Below are 22,003 nucleotides of genomic sequence, written 5' to 3' on the forward strand. Positions count from 1 at the left end.
CTATGCCCTTTCGATATGCTTCATGCTTTACATATAGAGTGTGTGTGCGTGTGTGCGTGCGTGTGTGCATGTGTGTGTGTGTGTGTGTGCGCGTGTGTGTGTGTATGTGTGTCCATATCCATGAAGGGAATCTGTATTACTTGATAGGTAATAACGTTTATTTTTTTTTTTTTTTGGGTCCAGTCATGGGGCCTGAATTCTGGGCCTGGGTGCTGTCCCTCAGCTCTTCAGCTCAAGGCTAGCGCTCTACCACTTGAACCACAGCACCACTTCTGGCTTTTTTCTTTTTGTTTATGTGGTGCTGAGGAATCGAACCCAGGGCCTCATGCATGCAAGGCAAGCATGAGCCACCTTCCCAGCCCTTGATAGGTAATAATGTAATAGTACAGAATTAACAAAAAGCTTGTAAATGAAACACACACAAACAAAACATATCGTTCTGAAATTATACATAAGTACTTAAATTTTTTAATTTCAAAATTATTGGCATTGTTTTGTTATTGAATCAAATGTTTAAAAAATCATTTGAGTCAGGCGCCGGTGGCTCAAGCCTGTAATCCTAGCTACTCAGGAGGCTGAGATCTGGGGATCGCGGTTCAAAGCCAGCCCGGGCAGGAGAGACTGTGAGACTCCTATCTCCAGTAAACCACTAGAAAACCGGAAGTGGCGTTATAGCTCAAGAGCGCTCACCTTGAGCTGAAGAGCGCAGGGACAGCACTCAAGCCCAGAGTTCAAGCCCCATGATCGACAAAAAAAAAAAAAAAAAAAAAAAAAAATCATTTGATAGTCTAAATAATATAGTACTTTTATTTCATTTCAATAGGATTATCTTCAAGGAAAGTGATATTAAATACAAGTGGCCTGTACTACAATGTAGAGCTTCTGAACTTTGGGCAGGTAACTATCCTGACTGTAACAGGAAGGATTTGATTTTGTTTACTGTTTCACTAAGCAAGTAAAATTTTTTTGTTTTTGTTTTTTGTGGTCAAACCCCTATTAGATATACCAAGCTTTTAAAATCAATGTGGTAAGCAGGTGCTCCGGAGTCAAAGGTAAGTAGTATTGTCATTTGAAGAATCAGTCAGTGGGTTTCTAATTTTCGGTAATACTTTCCCTTTCTTATTTTTCTTGTATATATTTTATATGAAGCATATAAAATATGTGATAATAGGAAAAATGTTTGTATTTCCAAGGGAACTATAGAACATAGACACTTTCTTTTTGCTTTTACCTGTCATTGGGCTTGAACTCTGGGCCTGGGCTTTGTTCCTGAGTTCAAGGCTAGCATTCTGCCACTTGAGCCATAGCTCCACTTCTGGTTTTCTGGTGGTTAATTGGAGATAAGAGTCTCAAGGACATTCCTGCCTGGGCTGGCTTTGAACCACAGTCCTCAGATCTCATCCTCCTGAGTAGGATTACAGGCATTAGCTACCAGTGTCTAGCTATACACACCCTTAATAGAATGTATCTTAATCTGTTTGCATTTAAACATCTACTTTTAAAAGTACTATATATCTTTGTTTTCATAGAGAATTAATTCAGATTCATCTGTTTAATATACCCAAATAGCTTCTATAGGTCTTAATAAATTCTTCATCATTTCTTATGTGATATAATCATTGCTGTTTATGTTTCATAAAATTGGACAATTGTGTCATTAGTTAGATATTATAGTAGCTTCTGTAAAAGTTATATAACATGATGAGTAATGCTTCATTTTTTGTATTTTAACAGAGGAAATTACTAGTATCTACAAACTTCATATTCCCTGGTCTTACGAAGATTCACTTACCATTGCACAGTAAGCTCATGAGAGAATTTAACTTTGGTGTTTTTGAAAAAAGTAGATAGCCTGCTTAATTTATTTAAATAACTTTTACTAAAATATTTTAACTTTACTAAAATATTTCCTTTATCATCATGTCTATAATTTAAGATAACATATGGTGGGCTGGGAAGGTAGCTCAGTGGTAGAGCGCTTGCCTTGCATGCCTGAGGCCCTGGGTTCGATTCCCAGCACCACATACGCAAAAAGAAAAAAGCCGGAAGTGGCGCTGTGGCTCAAGTGGTAGAGTGCTAGCCTTGAGCTGAAGAGCTGAGGGACAGCGCCCAGGCCCAGAGTTCAGGCCCCACAACCGGACCCAAAAAAAAAAAAGATAACATATGGTATGAAATGATATAGAACTTAAGCCCTACTTACAGGAAACATGAACCCTTTTCTACTCTCTCCCCCATGTCTTAAGTCCTAAGAGGGAACATTGAAATAATTGTGATATGACTGAAAACATGGAGATCCATAATAAGATGTCTATCCGCCTGCCTTCCTCTACTCTATTTCACTGTATTGTGTTGAGCATTGACTTAGTCTTGGATAGCTACTGGCATTTTGTATTGGAGAATTGATATTTACGTGATCTCTTCAGGGTTCCATCCACCACGGAAATTTCTGTGAAACTTCATATTGCTCAACCAGAAAATGACAGCCATGTGGCATTATTAAAAATGTACACATCATCAGACTGTCAGTATGAGGTAACTCATATTTTCATAACCTTTAAGTATGAGTCAGTTACAAAATAAAGTAGAAATTTCTTTATATTAACAGTAGATAATGGTGACATGGAAGCCAATAAATATAAGAAATAAACATTTAAAATATTTTAAATAGATTTCAATTCAATGATATTACATTAAGCTTATGTGAAATATCTCATTTCTGTTTACCTGTGTTAAATTTTAAATAGTTGATTTTTTAATAGAACTAATTTTTTAAGGGTAAACTAGGATTGAGATTGTCAAAGTAATAGACTCTGTTCCTTCAATTAAGTTTCAGTTGGATTTACAGTATGAATTAATTCATAGCTCATGGATATCATTAATGCTCTAATATCTTGTAATCTATTGCTAATTATAAAGGGCTTTGTAGGCCTATATATTTTTAAAATTGCACCTTCATATTTCAATATTAAAGTAATGGTGAGAATTAGACTACCAATTTGGCCCCAAGTACTTCTTGCTTTTAAAATGTCCATGTTTTACCACAGTGTATATTTTCAAGAAATCTCTCTTGAAAATAGTCACGTTATCTCCTTTCCCCATACTTTCTAATATCCCCCAAGGAACCCCAAATGGTAGAGATAATTAATTAAAGATCAACTTTTGTTTGTTTTTTTGTCAGTTTTGGCTCTGAGTGAGGTCCCTGAGCTCTTCAGCTTAAGGTGAGCACTCTGCCACTTGAGCCACAGTGCCACTTCATGTTTGTTGGTGGTTACGTGAGAGTCTCATGGCCTGCCCATGCTGGCTTTGCACTGTGATCCTCAGATCTCAGACTCCTGAGTAGCTAGGTTTATAGGCATGAGCCACTGGTACCCAGCTAGATCAACTTATTTTTAAAATATTATTTTTTCTTAAATTCCTATAGCCAGTATGACCTGTTTATTATATACTCTAGTTACTTAAATACTTTTGTAAAGTACATATCATAGTATTAGTGGGTACTTGAAAGGGGTGAGGTGGGGTCAAGGGAAAAGGATAGATGAATGAAGAGGAGAGGAGGAGAATGCAGTCAAGAATCCAGTGTATAGCCTACACAATTAAGAGTGAGGGAAAGGGTGGATCGAGGAGGGATAAGTGAGAATGTTGAAAGTGGAGACATTGATTAAGATGCATTATATTCATAAACTGTTTTGTTAAATGACCATTCTTTTGGACAACTGCTTAAAGATAATAATAAGAATTAGAATACTGGAAAGTATGAATGATTAAGACTATACTTGAGACAATGGTATCAAGATACTTAAGTGGTACTTTAGAAGATTCTTTAAAATCATTTTAAAATGTATTTACAAATGTGTACTTAGTTTAATCAAATATGAATTAGGGAAAGTAACTTTTTTTAATAATTGTTTTTAACTAGGTGACAATTAAGACTTCCTTCTCACAAATACTCGGACAGGTAAGAGAGAGATTTCTAGCTGGTTGATTATTTATTGTCTTGTGAGTAGATAATGAAAAGAGGTTGCAGTCTTTTTCTGTAAATCTACAATTTAGCAGACCAGTCTTCTTAGCTTTTGTTACTGCTATGGCTGCTTATTTCTTCGATCTCTTTTTTTCCTTATTATTCTTGCACTTTAGTAAAACTGAACAGCCATTCTTGGCCCACAGGTCATAGTTAGCCAATTCTTGCTTTAAAATGAAGCTTTCATTTTGGATTCTAAAAATGAAAGCCCCTACTAATTCTCAAACTAAAGAGCTTGCCTAAATAAATGTCATACTAAGGCTTTTGTATTTCTCATAATACATTATAATTGTTGGTACAGCGAAATGTGTATGTTCTGTTATATAATTGAACATCTTCAAAAAGCTTTTTATAATGTACATGCTCAATTAGTACAAGGTAAAAATAAATTTTATTGTGGATAATTGTGAGCTAGATTCACATGTCTTGTATCTGTAAACCCAGCTTTTGAGAGGCTGAAGTCAAGATGATCACTTAAAACAAAAGTTTAAGGCCTGACTGAAAAAGACCCTTATCTCCAAAAAATAAATAAGAAATGTGTTGAAATTAATTTGCACATATTATTCCAAAAATAATTTGTGAAGTAGTAGAACTGAAATATTATTCAGCATCATAAGAATTTCCAGAATATTTGGACATAAATAATATTTATTAGGAAACATAGTTTTAAAATTCTTATTGTACCTTTTTGATGTGTTATATTTTGTGAGCTCAGCATTGTAGTTTTTTTTTTTACTTTGCCACACTATAATTACAATAAAATACAAAGCAAAATTTGACTTAGAACATTTTTATATGCATTATCTCATTTGACTCTGAACAACCTGGTAAAACTGGATATCAGTTATTAAATTTGTGAGCCTAACAAAATTCTGAGTTATTGAAAATTTTGTGCTAAATTATGCTGGGAGATTAAATGTTAGTTTAAGTTAAGTAACATCATACATACTTAAAATTTTCTAAAATGTTAAAGAAACCATCACTAAGAAAATTATCTGTTATAATAATGTGGAAGAATTCATTCTACAAGAAGAGGCAGGTACCTTTAGTATACTACAGTTAGGCAGAACTTACACACCAAATAGGACATAAAATACTTTTGTTTAGATTCAAAGTATTTTTAGTCAGAACGTACTAATATAAGAGGACCAGAAATGAAACTTTTTAAAATGTCAAAGAACTTGTAACTAAGTTCTTCTAAAATTTTTGGATGAGTGCTATAGTAAAGATGTATAATATAGCTTAGTCACTTTTAAAAAAGCAATACACATTTTGAGTGTTGCTCACATAGTTACAGAGAGAAGAGGAATAAGGAGGAAATACTTAGAAGACTCTTTAGCCTTTGAATAGATTATTTTTATACAATTGGTGTTTTTTTCTGATAGAAGAAAGGTGAAAATACATTCACATGTTCTTTAGATACTCTTATCGGTAGAGAAGACAAAAAGTATACCAAGCTGGGCATCGGTGCCTCATGCCTGTAATACTAGCTACTCAGGAGGCTGAGATTGAGGATTGAGGTTCAAAGCCAGCCCAAGCAGGAAAGTCCATGAAATTCTATCTCCAATTAACCACCAGAAAGCAAGAAGTGATGCTGTGGCTCAAGTGGTAGTGAGCTTGCCTTGAACTGAAGAGCTCAGGGACATTACCCAGGCCCAGAGTTTAAACCCCATGACCAACACACACACAAATTATTTTCTCAAAAGAATTTTATGAGGAAGTGGCACTGTGGCTCAAGTGGTAGAGCACTCTCCTTGAGCTGTAGAGCTGAGGGACAGTGCCCAGGCCCAGAGTTCAAGCCCCACAACCAACAAAAATAATAATAATAATAACAATAATTTTATGAGTAGTAGTAGATTATATAAATGTAGAAAGCTCAGTGTTGCTTGATCTTTAGCTCTTAAGAGAAATTGAAATCTGGATCTTTTTAGGTGAAATCTTTTAACTTTTCGATGTTGACATCTAATTCAAATCTAATTTAGTGATACCTTAAGTACCCGTGTGCATGTTATGACCCTGAGTAACACTCAATGCTGTACTGGTGATTGTACTGGTGGACATAGAGATAAAGATGGGTGAAATAACTTGCCTAAGGCTTAGAGCTAGTGAGAAACAAAACTTGAATATAACCCAGGAGTATGAACCCGGACCATGCTAAGAGAAAGAGTCTTTGGTCTCCCCACTTTTAGACTCAAATGATCTTTCTGTTTCAGCCTCCCAAGTGGCCACCATGCCTAGCTTTCCATCCATACTCTATACTGCATTATACATTGCCTATTATGTCATCAGCAGGTAATTATCTTTGTATCAATAGGTAGAAAAACAACATTTTCCCTTTCACTCAAATTTTCCCCTCCTGTTATCCAAAGCTGAAAATTATAAGTCACAAGAATGGGCTATATGCTTTTTGAAATTTTCTAATATCTTTTAAGCAGGGAATCCATGGAAGAATTTGGGGGAGACTAAACTTTAAAAAAATTACACTGTATTTTGTGAAAGCTTGTACTTGTATAGATTTCATCAGCTTACCAAGAGAGTCTGTTTGTCTTGTATGTATGTGCCGTGCCTGGGGCTTGAACTCAGGACCCCCCCCCCCCCCAACCCGGTGCTGTCCCTGATCTTTTTTGTTCAAGGCTGGTAGTCTTCCACTTGAGCCACAGTTCTACTTCTAGTTTGTTTGGGATTTTTTTTTTTTTTTTTTTTTTTTTGTGAAGGAGGTAGTTAATTGGAGATAAGAGTCTCACAAAACTTTCCTACTTCAGCTGGCTTTGAACCACAATCTTCAGATCTTAGCCTCCTAAGGAGGTAGTATTACAGGTTGAGCCACTAGTGCTGGCCAGAAAAAAAGTCTTTTAAGATTAACTTTCTTTTAAAACTGAACAGTAAAAGAAGTGCTGAATATACATATATGAAAATGCCATGAAACCTAGTATTTTGTGCAACTAATATTCCTCAATAAAAGGAAAAAAGTACATAAAACATTTTGCTATTTGTTTTGTGCAGATTGGATGAACTGGTAAAGTAACTTCAGGCACTCTAGCATACTGATTATAAATTCAAGCAGTTTAAATTCCAGTTTCACCTGGGTTCCACTTTAGGGAAGGATTACATCTAAGGTTTGAAGATAGCTAACGTGTCACCTTTAATATTATATGGTTTTCCTAATGAGTATATTTAATCTTTTAACTAACGAAAAGTGCTGTTATTGAACACATTTTACTGACAAACAAATAGAGAAGGTAAGTGATTTACCTGTTAATAACTTACCTGTTAACATTTGTAATTATGCAAGATACTGGGGCTCTCTATACCTGAACTTTTTCACCTGTATTTAGAGATAAGAGCTACCTCAAAGAATTTTTTGGGGGGGGATTACATGAGATAAAGCATATAAAATGTTTAATATCATTCCTGAAACTTAGTAAATGATTACTAAACAAGCTTTAATAAGCAGTTATATTGCATTTTCTACTCAGTTATATCTCTGAAAATTTACATGTTTCTGGCAATGCTGTATATTAATAATTTTTTTAGAGTTTTTATTACTCATTACTGGAGATGTCTTTGTGACCACTTCAGGAAAGGTGCAAAGTGAAGAATATGTTTTCATTTTGTGTCAAAGTATATTTATTTCATTAATATTAGTACTCAGAAGTTGCCCATTAATTTACCTGTTTTCTAGGTAGTTAGATTTCATGGTGGAGCTCTTCCTGCTTATGTTATATCTAGTATTCTTCTTGCTTATGGAGGACAGTTATACTCTCTTTTCTCAACAGGTAAAGTGTTTATAATTTTTACATTATTTTTGCTATGAGATTTAAAGTAGAACAATGATAAGCATTATGTGTACATTTAAATAAATTATGTTTAATGAGACACCATAAAGGAATTATTAGTAGTAGCCACTACTGCTGTCCTTGGAAATGCCAAAATAATAGTGGTTTTAGGACCAGTCTTTTTCATATCTTCGTTTTCTTTACATTATTACCACTCACTGAAACCAGCATGGCACAGCTAATCCAAAGACCACTGTCTATGGTTCTGAGACCCAAAAATGACTAACATTCTCTTAATCTATCTCTTTTCTTTTTAACCAGTGCATTTTTTTTGTATGTGTGCCAGTCCTGGGGCTTTAATTCAGGGCCTGGGCCTATCCCTGAGCTTCTTTTTGGTCAAGGATAGCACTCTACCACTTGAGCCATAGCTCTACTTCCAGCTTTTTTGGCAGTTTAAGTGGAGATAAGAAACTCACGGACTTTCCTGCCTGAGCTGGCTTTGAACTGGGATCCTCAGATCTCAGCTTCCTGAGTAGCAAGGGTTACAGGCATGAGCAACCGGCACCTGGCTTTATTTGTGCCATTTTTAATAGGAAAAATATTTTGAGTTTAAAGAAATGAAGCCTTAAAAATAGAGCTCTGGGCACCTTTATTAACAGTCTTAAGTTCTTTAAGCTATTGGCACCTTTATTAACAGTCTTAAGTTCTTTGAGCTATTGGTTCCAAACGCAGTCTTTCCCCCCTTGATATTTCTTGTGAATAATTGTTTTGTACTTTCATGTTTCTCGTTTTGGCTTTTGCTGATTACATCCCATGGTAAAGTTAAACATGTTCTTCTATCAGATCTGTTCTTTATAAATTGATCATTAGAGCTATAGACTTAACTAAATTTAGATTCTCATCCTCTCACCCCACTCCACTCCTGCTACCACTATAACTACAGCAACAGCCAAGAGTTCAAGATTGAATATTTGAGTGATGGCCACTAGTAGGCATCCACTCTCCAAGCTCCTTCCCTGTTATCCTGCTTTGTTTCCTTCCTTCCCACCCTCTCTTCTCTTTCCTCTACCTACAACTTCCACCCTTTCCCATTTCCGTCTTTCATCCTTATTTCTATAGGTCAATACTTTATAATTACTTTATATATTTTTTTATTGTGAAAATACCGTACAGAGGGATTACAATTACATGAGCAAGGTAATGAGTCCATTTCTTATCAAGCATTGTTACCTCCTCCTTTGTTTCCCCTTACCATATCTTCCTAACCCCCCCTCCCCGCCCCCCCGCCCCTCACACTGTGCCCAAGTTGTAAAGTTCGTTTTTCCACATAATGTCTTGTACATCTCATTGTTGCAATGGGTCCACAATGTGTTTTTTCCCCTCCCCTTCCCAAATTATACCAACATCAAATACAGTGAAAATAGGGGTTATACTGTGGGGGAAGGACATATAAAGCATCAAAGAAATCATCTTATAAATATATTAGAAACAATAGCAAGCAAGAAAAACCATTTAAGTCCTTATCTTGGGGTTCATTTCGCCTAACATCAACTTATCTGACCATTTCCTCTTGTCTCAAACATATACTAGTTATTGCAAATAAGGGAAATCCTGGGAACTATGTTTCTTTGGGCCTGGCTTATTTCACTTAATATAATTTTTTCCAAGTCTTTCCATTTCCTAACAAATGAGACAATGTCATTCTTTCTGCTGGAGGCATAGAATTCCATTGTGTATATATATATCACATTTTCTTGATCCATTCATCTACTGAGGGACATCTGGGTTGGTTCCATATCTTAGCTATGGTAAATAGTACTGCAATAAACATAGTTGTGCTGGTAGCTTTAGCATGGTCTTGTTTTTGATCATTCAGGTAAATGCCCCAAAATGGGATTGCTGAGTCATAGGGGAGCTCTATGTGGAGTCTTTTGAGGAACCTCCATACTACTTTCCAAAGTGGTTGAACAAGTTTACACTCCCACCAACAATGCAGAAGGGTTTTTTTTTTATCTTATATGTGACTGAAGAAACCAGAAGATTCATGACTAAGAACAGAAGTTCTCAGGGGTTTGGAATCCTTAAGATTTAAAGACATCCCCTAGAAAATTCTATATTTATTTTATCCATTTTATATGCTGGTGTCTGAAGTTTATTCTTTCTATTCTAAAAATCTTCTAACATATATAACCTTATTGAAGTTCCCTGGTTCACCATTCTTTTTTGGTGCCTAACATAGTATAAAGCACATAATAGGCACGTGATATAGACTGTATAAGTTCTGAGTATTAAGTCTAAATACAATAAATACAATAAACGAGATTCTTTTTCTTGGTAATATTAGTCTTCTGGCCTTCTGCCTGTTAGGGCCTCCAGAGGGTGACCCACCTATGTTAAGCTTTCTGTTGTAGCTAGAATAACAAGCGTATGCCACCTCAACCATCACTCCACTAAAAAGGGATCTCATACACCTTTGTTTCCCAAGCTGGCCTTGAACCCTGAGCTTTCCAATCTCAGTATCCCAGGTAGCTAAAATGAGCCAGTCACTAATACTCAGGAAATAATTGAAGTTTCAATTGAAGGGGCCATTTAAAAGGTATGTGCCAGGTTCAGAGAAAACAGTCAACAAGAGATGATAAATTTCTGCTAAATTAACAGCATCCATATAGCAGTTCTGAGTGCCAGAGTAAAAAAAAAAAAAAAAAAAAAAAGCAAACCTAGAGAGCTATAGTAATGGGCAGTATTATTGGAGTTACAGCTTTGGGTGTTACTGCCACTCTGGAGGAGAAAGGTGGAGAAATACATACTCTAGCTTTATTTCTTCTTACTTTCTTATCTATTAGTAACATCCATTCATTACATCTAAGCAGAAACCCATTTCATAAAACTGAATCTTCCAGAGTCAGAGCAAAGTCCAAGGTAGAAAAGGTTTATGCCGAGAGCTATAAAATTTATAGTACCATGATCAAATCTTTCCTATAGTATATTTTTTAAAAAAAACAGTTTCCTAAGAGTGTAAATTTTATTTTACTGGGCAAAGGGAATAAGCAACGAGGCCAGAGATGGAAAAAAAAGAGTGAGGCAAAAATAAATAGAAGCAGTCCACATATACCCTCTGCCATTTCCATCTTGCCAAATCCTTCAACTTTTATACTTCAGCATTTTATATAAATTCGAGTCAGTTTTGCTGTTCATTTTTACATGTTAAACTTTATTCTAGGGAGAGAAAAGTAACATTTAGTGTAGTCTGCCCAAGACCTAACTTTTAATTAAGAAATTATTCTGGGGCTGGGAAGGTGGCTCAGTGGTAGAGTCCTTGCCTTGCATGCATGAGGCCCTGGGTTCGATTCCTCAGCACTACATACATAGAAAAAGCCGGAAGTGGCACTGTAGCTCAAGTGGTAGAGCACTAGCCTTGAGCTGAAGAGCTGAGGGACAGTGCCCAGGCCCAGAAGCCCCACGACTGACAAAAGAGAAAGAAAGGAAGAAAAAGAGAAAGAAAGAAAAAGAAAGAAGGAAGGAAGGAAGGAGAGAAAGAAAGAAAGAAAAATTATTCTGGCAATTTAGGCAATTTAATATATACCACTTAAATATGTCTATTATGTTCTGAAAAGAGATACTCCATGCTTTTTTATTTTAACACACTTGATGCATACAGAATTTATTGTATATACATACAGAATTTATTGGATATCTATAAAGATTTAAATATTTGATACTAAATATTTTAAATAATTTGAAATATGGGATTCTGTCTCATTATGTCTCATTATGTTATGAGGTAATTCTGCACCAAAATACAAGTCAGAACTCATTTGTGAGCTGGTCACCAGTCTACTTGGGGAGCTGAGATTAGGAGTTTGCAGTTCAAGGCCAGCCAAATATATACAGGGTACCCTTTCTCAACTAATAGAGAGGCGAGCTGGCCTATGCCTATTATCCCAGCAGTGTGAGATGCTGGGATTGAGATGATTGTAGTTTTAACCAGTCAAAAGCAAAAAACAAAAAAGTTCACAAGACTTCATCTCAACTGAAGAATCTTGGCATGTGATATGCCAACTGTCATCCTAGCTATGAAAATAAGCAGACCTCAGCGCAGGTGTGGGCCTAGGGAAAAAATGAGACCCTATCTCAACCAATAACCAATGCAAAAAATGGCAGAAGGCTGACTCAATAGTACAGTGACAGTATAGCAAGCATGAGGCCCTGAGTTCAATCCCCAGTACTGCCAAAAAAATCACTCATGGATCATATCCACTAGAATGTAAAAAAATATTAACAAGTATTAATAAGGATATAGAGAAATTGAAGCCTTCATAGAGTAACTAGTAGGAGTGTAAATTTGTATAACTCCTTGGAAAACAGTCTGACAAGTTCCTCAAAGAGCTACAAAACAACTTATCATTTCTGTTCTTAAGAATAGACTCAAGAGAAATTAAAACATGCAGTTGTGTGGAAGCTTTACACAAATGTTCGTGAATGTTATTCATAAAAGCCAAAAAGTGGAAATAATCAAATGTCCATCAGTTACTGAATAGATCAATGAAGTGTAATACGTGCAGACAATGTGGATATGGCTCAGTGGCAAGCCCTTGCCTACCATGCTTGAGGCCTGGGTTTAATCCCCAGTATACTTTAAAAAAGAAAGAGATGAGGTACTAATACAACATGGATAAATCTTGGAACATGCTCAGTAAAAGCTATGCATTCTATGACTCCCTTCTATATGAAATGCTCAGACGGCATATCTGTAGTGTTAGAAAGTAGGTTGGTGTTTTCTAAGAATGGGTAGATTAGAGTACGGCTGTTAAGGGAAACAAAGTTTGCTTGGAGGTGATGAAAATGTTGTAATTGATTGTGGTGATGGACACACAACAGTGAATATACTATAAACTAATGAATTGTATAGACTTTAAATGGGTGAATTATGTGGCATGAGAATTGTATTTAAACAAAGCTATTTTTAAGAGTCATTTGTGGAGATTTGTGAAAACAGATGAAACTTAGCTTTAACTCTCTGCACTTGCTTCACAAATGACTAAATATGTGCTGCCCTATAAAAACACTGAATTACAGTAACTTTAATTCTTAGAGAATAGTATCTGGTGATGGTAGTAAAGGCCTTAGTATTTTCTGACTTAAAATGTGGTTCTTAATATTGTGGTTCTTAATATGTGTATGTTGACTCTTGCAATACAAGATAAAATATATCTCATACTTAATAACTGTGAATTCTCTTGCATATTTTTAAATTACCAGGTTATTGCTTAGAATATGCTACTATATTGGATAAAGAAGCCAAACCATACAAAGTTGATCCTTTTGTAATTATGATTAAATTTTTATTGGGGTAAGTTTTATATGTCATAGTAATTTAATTTATCTTGCACATAAAACATTATATTTGAGCAAGTAGTAGCAAGTACAAGACTCTAGTCTTGTCAGACTCTAGTACTGTCAATAAAACAAAGCAAATAAAACATTATGCTTGATTCCATATACCATAAATTTTCATATCAGTTTGACAATTGACTTGTTCCATAAAATGACATTTTTCTTTTAGGAAAAGGTTTAGTAAGTACATCAATATTTGTTTTAAGAATACTATTATTTCAAAAGTTATTACTAAACTTAAATATATAAATTTATCTAACTTAGGCTATAAATGTACAAAGACTTTAGTGTTTGTGAATGGATACACATACATATCACTAGAGTATCTCAGATTGGCAAACAGATGACTATAAAGTATTCATAAAATAGTTTCTCTGACCACTTTCTTTTAATACTATACAAGGAGTATTTTATTTTTATTTATTTATTTATTTATTTTTGGGGTCCAGTAGTGGGGCCTGAACTCTGGGCCTGGGCGCTGTCCCTCAGCTCTTCAGCTCAAGGCTAGCGCTCTACCACTTGAGCCACAGCGCCACTTCTGGCTTTTTTTCTTTTTGCTTATGTGGTGCTGAGGATTCGAACCCAGGGCCTCATGCATGCAAGGCAAGCGCTCTACCACTGAGCCACCTTCCCAGCCCTACAAGGAGTATTTTAGATCGATCTCTCCTCCCATTCCCCCACAAGCCTGATTAATATGCTTTCCTAAATTTATTCACATTTTATATATTTTGGTTAAGACTATTACTTAGATCTTTTATTCTGTCATTGAAACTAGCTGTTGACTTTTGTAACTTGAAAAAAAGAATGTATTAGTTTATGCAAGAACCATTAAGAGTAAAGTTGTGTCAAGACTCAGAACTCATACTTCAAGATCAGTAGGCTTACTTGGAAGAAAAATGGCTTGTTTCCTTCAAAATATCAAGATTTGTTTTGCAGTATAAATAATAAACTGAATATGGTAGCTCTCTAAGGTATTTATTCCAGTGAATATTAAATCCTTAAATGTCAGTTGTTGGATTTGTGTGTGTGTGTGTGTATTTGTTTCATTCTCTTTCCTTTTGTCCACAGGTATAAATGGTTTAAGGAATTATGGGACACATTATTATTACCAGAACTTGATGCTATTGTTTTAACCAGTCAGAGTATGTGCTTCCCCCTTGTGTCTTTGATTCTCTTTCTATTTGGAACATGTACTGCTTACTGGAGTGGACTGGTCTCTTCTGCATCTGTGAGACTCCTTTCTTCATTATGGCTAGCTTTGAGAAGGTAGGTAATAGGAATGACTATAAGCTTTCTTACAGCTTTTAATTTTAAAAATTAGCTGGGTACTAGTGGCTTAACCTATAATCCTAGCTACTCTGGAGGCTGAGATCTGAGAATTGAGATTTGGAGCTAGCCGGGCAAACAAATCCTCAAGATTCTTATCTCCAAATAACCAGAAAAATGCAGGAAGTGGAGATGTGGCTCACGTGGTAGAAGTCAAGCCATGAGCAAAAAAGCCAAGTGAGAATTTAAGGCATTGAATTCAAGTCCTAATAGTACCACATTAAAAAAAAATAGGGCTGAGGATATATGGCTTAGTGATAAGAGTGTATGCCTAGTGACAAGAGGGCATGTACAAGGCCTTAGGTTTGATCCTCAGCACTGGAAGGAATGAGGAAGGGAGTAAGGAAGAGAGACCAGGAGAGAATTGGAAAGGAAGAGAATAGAGACCTTGGTTCAGACTATAAGAAGTAGAAAAGAACTTGAAGAAAGATTATGTGAGGAATAGCTTAGAAATAGCTTAGGAATAGCTAAGAAAATAAATTTTATATATATATATATATATATATATATGTATGTATGTATGTATGTATGTATATTTGGGAGAATTGCTGATATTAGAAAAGGATTTTTTATTGAAAGAGTATTGGAAAGTTGATTAATCAAAGATAATTCCTGTAATTATTATGTTTACATACATAGAAAGGCCTTCCTTTATGTATAGAACTAAACAGGTTAGCTCTGACGGAGTAGTAGTACAAAGTGGAGAGAAATGAAGAGGAAGGAGAGGAAAAAAAGAAAGAAAAAAATTAAAACTGGGAAACTGAAAAGTGGAAGAAAGAGCTAAATAATAGTGAAAAAAAAATAGAAGATTTAAGTAAAATAGCAGATCCTAAGAACACAACAAAAAATAACAAAAAGAAACAACAAACAAACATAAAAAACTATCTTGGGGTTCATTTCACTTAGTATCACCTTATATGGTCACATATACATAGATTTTGACCTTTTCTGCTTGTCCTAGACATATACTAATCATTGCAGATAGGAGAAACCATGGGACCTATGTTTCTTTGGGCCTGACTTACTTCACTTAATATAATTATTTCCAAGTCTTTGCATTTCCTAATAAATGGGGTGGTGTCATTCTTTCTGATGGAAGCATAGAATTCCATTTTATATATATATGCCACATTTTCTTGATCCATTTGTCTACTGAGGGTTGGTTCCATGTCTTGGCTATGGTAAATAATGCTGCAATAAACATAGTTGTGCTGGTAGCTTTAGTATAGTCTTGTTTGTGATCATTTGAGTAAATGCCCAAAAGTGGGATTGCTGGTCATAGGGGAACAGCAATGCAGTAGCGTTCCCTTTTGGCCACATACCCTCCAGCATCTGTTGTTATTAGAGTTCTTGATTATAGCCATTCTAACTGGGATGAGGTAGAATCTCAATGTTGTTTTGATCTGCATTTCTTTTATGGCTAGAGAAGTTGAGCATTTCTTCATGTGTCTATTGGCCTTTCTTATTTCCTCTTCAGAGAAGTCTCTCTTTAAATCTTTAGCCCACTTATTAATCGGGCAATTGTTTCTTTGAGGATTTGTTGTTGGGGAATTTAATTCTTTGAGTTCTAAGTATATTTAGATATGAGACCCTTGTCCATTGTATGGCTAGTGAAGATCTTCTCCCAATCTGTGGACTTTCTGTTGATCTTGCTAGCTATGTCCTTTGCCATGCAGAAGCTCTGCAGTTTCATGAAATCCCATTTGTCCAACCTTTCTTTGATTTGTTGTGTCTCTGGGTCTTTATTAAGAAAATTTCAGCCGCGCTGGGAAGGTGGCTCAGTGGTAGAGCGCTTGCCTTGCATGCCTGAGGCCCTGGGTTCAATTCCTCAGCACCACATAAGCAAAAAGCAAAAAGCTGGAAGGGGCGCTGTGGCTCAAGTGGTAGAGCACTAGCCTTGAGCTGAAGAGCTGAGGGACAGTGCCCAGGCCCAGAGTTCAGGCCCCATGAACCGACCCAAAAAAAAGAAAAAAGAAAAAAGAAAATTTCAGCCTATGCCAAGGAGACCTAGGGTTTCTCCTATTCCTTCCTGTAATGTTTTCAGGGTGTCTGCTTTGACTCTTGAGTCTTTGATCCATTTGGAGTTGGTTCTAGTGCCGGGTTGTATATAAGGATCTAGCTTTAATTTTCTACAGATGTTTAACCAATTTTTCCAGCACCATTTACTGAAGAGGCTGTCTTTTTTCCATTCTATATTTTTTTAGCTCCCTTATCGAAGATTAGGTGTCTATAGGTCTGTGGGTTCATTTCTGGGTCTTCAGTTCTATTCCATTGGTCCTTAGGTCTATTCTTGTGCCAGTGATTACTATGGCTTTGTAGTAGAGTTTGAAATTTGGTATTGATATTCCTCCAGCAGTGTTCTTTCCGTTGAGGAGCGTTTTTGCTATTCGGGGTCTTTTATTGTTCCATATGAATTTTTGAATGGCTTCTTCTATTTCATTGAAGAATGAGGTTGGGATATTGATAGGTATGGTTTTGAATTTGTAGATAGCCTTTGGCAGTATTGCCATTTTCATGCTGTTAATCCTCCCAATCCAGGAGCATAGGAGGCTTTTCACCTCCTAAGTTCTGCTTTAATTTCCTTTTTCAGGTTTTTAAAGTTTTCATCATAGAGGTCCTTCACTTCTTTTTTTTTTTGGTGGGGGGGGTCCGGTCGTGGGGCCTGAACTCTGGGCCTGGGCGCTGTCCCTCAGCTCTTCAGCTCAAGGCTAGCGCTCTACCACTTGAACCACAGTGCCACTTCCGGCATTTTTCTTTTTGGTTATGTGGTGCTGAGGAATCGAACCCAGAGCCTCAGGCATTCAAGGCAAGTGCTCTACCACTGAGCCACCTTCCCAGCCCTCCTCACTTCTTTACTTACATAAACTCTTAGGTATTTTATTTTTTGTGGGGCTATTACAAAAATGAGTTGCTTTCCTGATTTCAGCCACACTTTTCTCATTATTGGCATATAGAAAAGCCATTGATTTTTGAGGGTTAATTTTATACCCTGCTACTTTGCCAAACTTTCAGATCAGCTCGGTAGAGCTAAGTGGAGTCCATGGCGTTCTTTAAATACAAGATCATGTCATCTGCAAAGAGGGAGAGTTTTACTTCACCTTTCCCTATTTGGATCCTCTTTATGTTTGCTGTCTTATTGCTGTAGCTAGGCATCCTAATACTAAATTGAAGAGAAGTAGAGAGAGTGGATATCCTCATCTCATTCCTGAGTTGAGAGGAAATGGCTTTAGTTTTTCCCCATTAAGTATAATGCTGGCCGTAGGTTTGTCATACACAGTCTTTATTATATTGGGGAATATTCCATGGATTCCTAGTTTTTCCAGAGCTTTTATCATAAAAGGTGTTGGATATTGTCAAATGCTTTTTCTGCATCTATTGCGATAATCATGTGGTTTTTATCTTTGCTCTTGTTGTTGTGATGAATTATATTAATTGATTTCCATATATGAACCAGTTTTGTATCCCTGAAATGAATCCTGTTTGATCGTGGTGTATGATTTTTTTGGGTGAGTTATTGAAGTTGATTGGCCAAAATTTTGTTGAGGTTTGCATCAATGTTCATCAAAGAAATGTGTCTATAATTCCCTTTCTTTGATGAGTCCCTGCCTGGTTTTGGGATGAGGTTTATGATGGCTTCATAGGAAGAGTTTGGTAGTGAACTTTGAATTTCATTGAAGAGTTGGAGGAGTGTTGGTGTGAGTTCTGCTTTGAAGGCCTTGGAGAATTCAGCTACCTTCCCTCCACTGCTCCGTGAAAAGGAATGAGGATGTCTTGTGTGGTACTTACACCTTTCCCTTGGTTTCCGGGCCATCCATGGTCTGTGACTGTCTGTGGTCAGCAGGATGAAGATTTCCACTCCTTTCTGTTCTTGCTGGTAGTGAGCAGAATGCCTCTGGTGCCTTTGTCCTGGGCTCGTTCTCTCTCTGTTGATATGGTGGCTGCGGCAGCAACCACCACTGCTGCCATAGACACTGGCGAGTGCTCGAATCTGTCTCCTTAACCAAGCTGCCTGAATTATCCCTCTTTGACCAAACTCTCTGTACTATGATGGCACACTTGGTGTGACTCTCTAGCCTTGGTCTTTTCACTAGAGCACTAAAACTGGTTTCTATGCGAGAGCTTGTTTAGCCCCCAGCTTCTCCTCCACCATCTTCCTCTGCAATTTTCTAACAGATTTCTAACAGTAACGACTTCAGGCATTTGAGTGATCACAGGCTTCAAACAATGGAAATTTGTTCTTCTCATCAAGATTGGAGATATATGGTATAGGATCTATAACTAATGATCATCTGTGGCAGCATTTTTTTCCTTAGTATAAGTATCAGCCATAGAATATCTGAATGGAAGAGGAGGTGTCAATGTGTTACAGATTTTAAAATGAAATATATGATTGCCTGTCTTTTATTTTTAAATACCTTATTGTTGACCCTACATTACTTAACATTAATAGACAGGAAAAGCTGATGACATGCTTTAAATTCAATTTCCCATTCCTGAAATGCTTAGGATAACAGTTGTTTTGGATTTGGATATATTTTGCATGTCTATATTGACAAATTGAGGTAGGATCAAGATCATCATTTCATGTATGTTTTCTTTTTTTTTTTCTTTTTTTTTTATTGTGAAAATACCATACAGAGGGGCTACAATTACATGGGCAAGGTAACGAGTACATTTCTTATCAAGCATTGTTGCCTCTCCTTTGTTTCCCCTTCCCATCCCTTACCATCTCCCACCCCACCCCCACCACCCCAACCTATCCCCCCTCCCCCCGCCAAAGTTGTAAAGTTTGTTTTTTTTGACATAACGGCTTGTACCTCTCATTGTACCTCTCATTTTTGCAATTAAGACCATATGTTTTTGCCCTTCCCCTCCACAAATTATACCAACATCAAATGCGGTCTAAGCAGGGGTTATACTGTGGGGGAGGGACATACAAAGCAACAAAGAAATTACCTTATGAATATGTTAGAAACAATCGCAAGGTCATATATGTTTTCTATATATATTATATATATGAAACCTGCAGGTAATGTTACCACCCCCCTTTTTTTTCTTGCTCACAGGGCCTTGTTCTTGCTTTTCTTCCTCACAGCTGGTGCTCTACCACTTGAACCATACCTCCAGCTTAACTTTTTGCTGGCCAAATTAAGATGGAATCTTTTGAACTTTTTCTACCTGGGTTGGCTTGAGGTGATGATCCTCTAAATCTCAGCCTTCTGAATAGCTAGATTACAGGTGTGAGTCACCAGCACCTACCTTTTTACAATATTCTTTGTATGCGGGTGCCAGTCCCCAGAGTTTAAACTCAAGGCCTGGCAGCTGCCTCTGAATTTTGTGCTCAAGACCAGTGCTGTACCACTTGAGCCACAGCTCCACTTGTGGTGTTGTGGTGCTTACTTGGAGAGGAGTCTCACAGACTTTCTTACGTGGTCTGGCTTTGATCTGCAATCTTCAGATTTAAGTGAGATACTGATTACAGAGAAGTGATTACACTGAGAACTACAGGTGTGAGATACCAGTGCCTGGCTACACAATATTCTTAATGCACCTGCATTTTGAATGTGACTGTGTTCTTATTTGTGACTCTGTTAATAAATGTTTCAAACTTTGTTCTTCTTATTTCAGACCCTCTGAACTTCCTAAAGATATCAAGGTGATATCACCAGACTTCCCCTTTTTGACAGTTATTTTGATTATAGTTAGTTGGACAACTTGTGGAGCACTTGCCATACTTCTTTCTTATCTTTACTATGTGTTTAAGGTATGTCAAATCACTAAAGCCAGAATGGAATGCTCTGTGTGCCTTGTTAAGTTTTAAATACTACTATAGTATCATCTTCTGTTATATAATAGATTAAAATGTAAAGGTTTTGTAAAACGTCTTGGTCATTTAAATCTTATACACTTAAGAATAGAGCCAAAATTATTAATGTAAGTTAGATTGTTTTTTGTTAATTGGGGTTTTTTTTGGGGAAGGGAGAGGCTAAAAAAGAGATTTCTTAGTTTTGCTTCTTGCTCTTGCAAATGTCAGCTTTTCAACATTTTATTACAGCAGTTTTATTCACATCTTTAGAAACATGGCAAAGAGAAAAAAAAAGTTGTGTTGATATTACCAGTCATGGTGAGATAGCACAAAAATAAACAACATTTTCAAGAAGATTAATGCTTTGTAGTAAAATTCAGGAACCCAGGATATTACACAATAGCAAACTCCGCATATTAGTTTTATGGACAGTTGAAAGAACATTTGATAATTATTTTTACTTTTTTACAGAAAATAAATTTGACTGTGTTTTTACAAAAGGCTAATATGTTTTATTTCAAAGGGCACATGAAATTAAATTCATTTATTTTTCTAGATTGTTCATCTGCAAGCCAGCCTAACAACTTTAAGAAATAACCAGCCTATGGTAAGTTTTACTTTCAAAATTCTACATAGCTTTGGTATGAAGGAACATGAGGAAAAAATGAGTTGGTTTTTAGGAATATTAGGATTTTATATTGCTAAAAAGGTTATTATTAATTTAAATATTTCAATTTGTTTTCTGCCTGTGTCATTCTTTTTTGTCACTTCTGGGGCTTGAACTCAGCCTGGGCACTGTCCATGAGTTTTTACTCGTTTAGCACTACCATTTTGAGCCACAGCTTCACTTCTGATTTTCTGGTGGTTAACTGGAGATAGTCTCAGATTTTTCTGCCCAGGCTGGCTTTAAACCATGATCCTCAAATCTCAGCCTCTTGAGTAAGTAGGATTATAGGCATGATCCACCAATTCCTGGCCCACACCTATGTCATTCTTGTTATTATTACAAAATAATCTATTTTGAATTTTGTTTTGAGTAACTACTTTGAAGATCTATTCTCAACATTAAAATCACAAGTCAAAGAACTAGCTATGCATTGTAACACACAAGAGGCCAAGACAGGAGGATTGCTTTGACCCAGGAGTTTTGAGACAAGTCTGGCATACTAAGACCCCATCTCAAACTAAACAAAAAAGAATAAAAGTGTTATAAGTATAACCATGTTCAAGTACTTGTAAAAAGGATAATTTGAGTATTTAATTTTGATAATGAAAAATGTACTTATTTAGCTGTCAGGTAATTGAGTATGATCTAAACAAAATGTATCTTAGACTTTGTTCATTTCGTAGCTTGACATATTTGCTTTATTTTATAGAATCCCAAACACTCTAGAAGAAGTGAAAAAAAATCCAATCACCATAAAGACTCTTCAGTACACCATCTTCGTTTATCTGCTAATGATGCTGAAGATAGTCTTCGCATGCACAGTACAGTGATTAATTTGTTAACCTGGATCGTACTGCTCAGCATGCCATCTTTAATTTATTGGTTAAAGAACCTTAGGTGTGTTGTGTTTTTATAAGTATTATTTACATGATTCAGACAATAAACATTATAAGTAGATACTTGCTAGGTTTCTAATGATCCATGAAAATTACTCAAGAACAGGAAGCTTTATGTTA

General features: G+C 36.2%; 1 protein-coding gene across 1 annotated transcript in view; it reads left to right on the forward strand.

Annotated features, from left to right (window-relative positions):
* Positions 1–22,003, forward strand: part of Pgap1 (post-GPI attachment to proteins inositol deacylase 1) — an 81,566-nt gene that overhangs the window by 54,013 nt on the left and 5,550 nt on the right. Inside the window, exons 15-25 of the mRNA XM_042688328.1 lie at positions 824–897; positions 1,001–1,052; positions 1,735–1,801; positions 2,424–2,532; positions 3,917–3,955; positions 7,701–7,794; positions 13,054–13,144; positions 14,257–14,454; positions 20,143–20,278; positions 20,877–20,927; positions 21,697–21,884. Of these exons, the coding sequence (XP_042544262.1) occupies positions 824–897; positions 1,001–1,052; positions 1,735–1,801; positions 2,424–2,532; positions 3,917–3,955; positions 7,701–7,794; positions 13,054–13,144; positions 14,257–14,454; positions 20,143–20,278; positions 20,877–20,927; positions 21,697–21,884 (1,099 nt within the window). The remainder of the gene's footprint in view (positions 1–823; positions 898–1,000; positions 1,053–1,734; positions 1,802–2,423; positions 2,533–3,916; positions 3,956–7,700; positions 7,795–13,053; positions 13,145–14,256; positions 14,455–20,142; positions 20,279–20,876; positions 20,928–21,696; positions 21,885–22,003) is intronic.

This window comes from Dipodomys spectabilis, unplaced genomic scaffold (assembly GCF_019054845.1).
Source record: "Dipodomys spectabilis isolate Male_0828 unplaced genomic scaffold, ASM1905484v1 ptg000115l, whole genome shotgun sequence".
In the NCBI taxonomy this organism is placed as follows: domain Eukaryota; kingdom Metazoa; phylum Chordata; class Mammalia; order Rodentia; family Heteromyidae; genus Dipodomys; species Dipodomys spectabilis.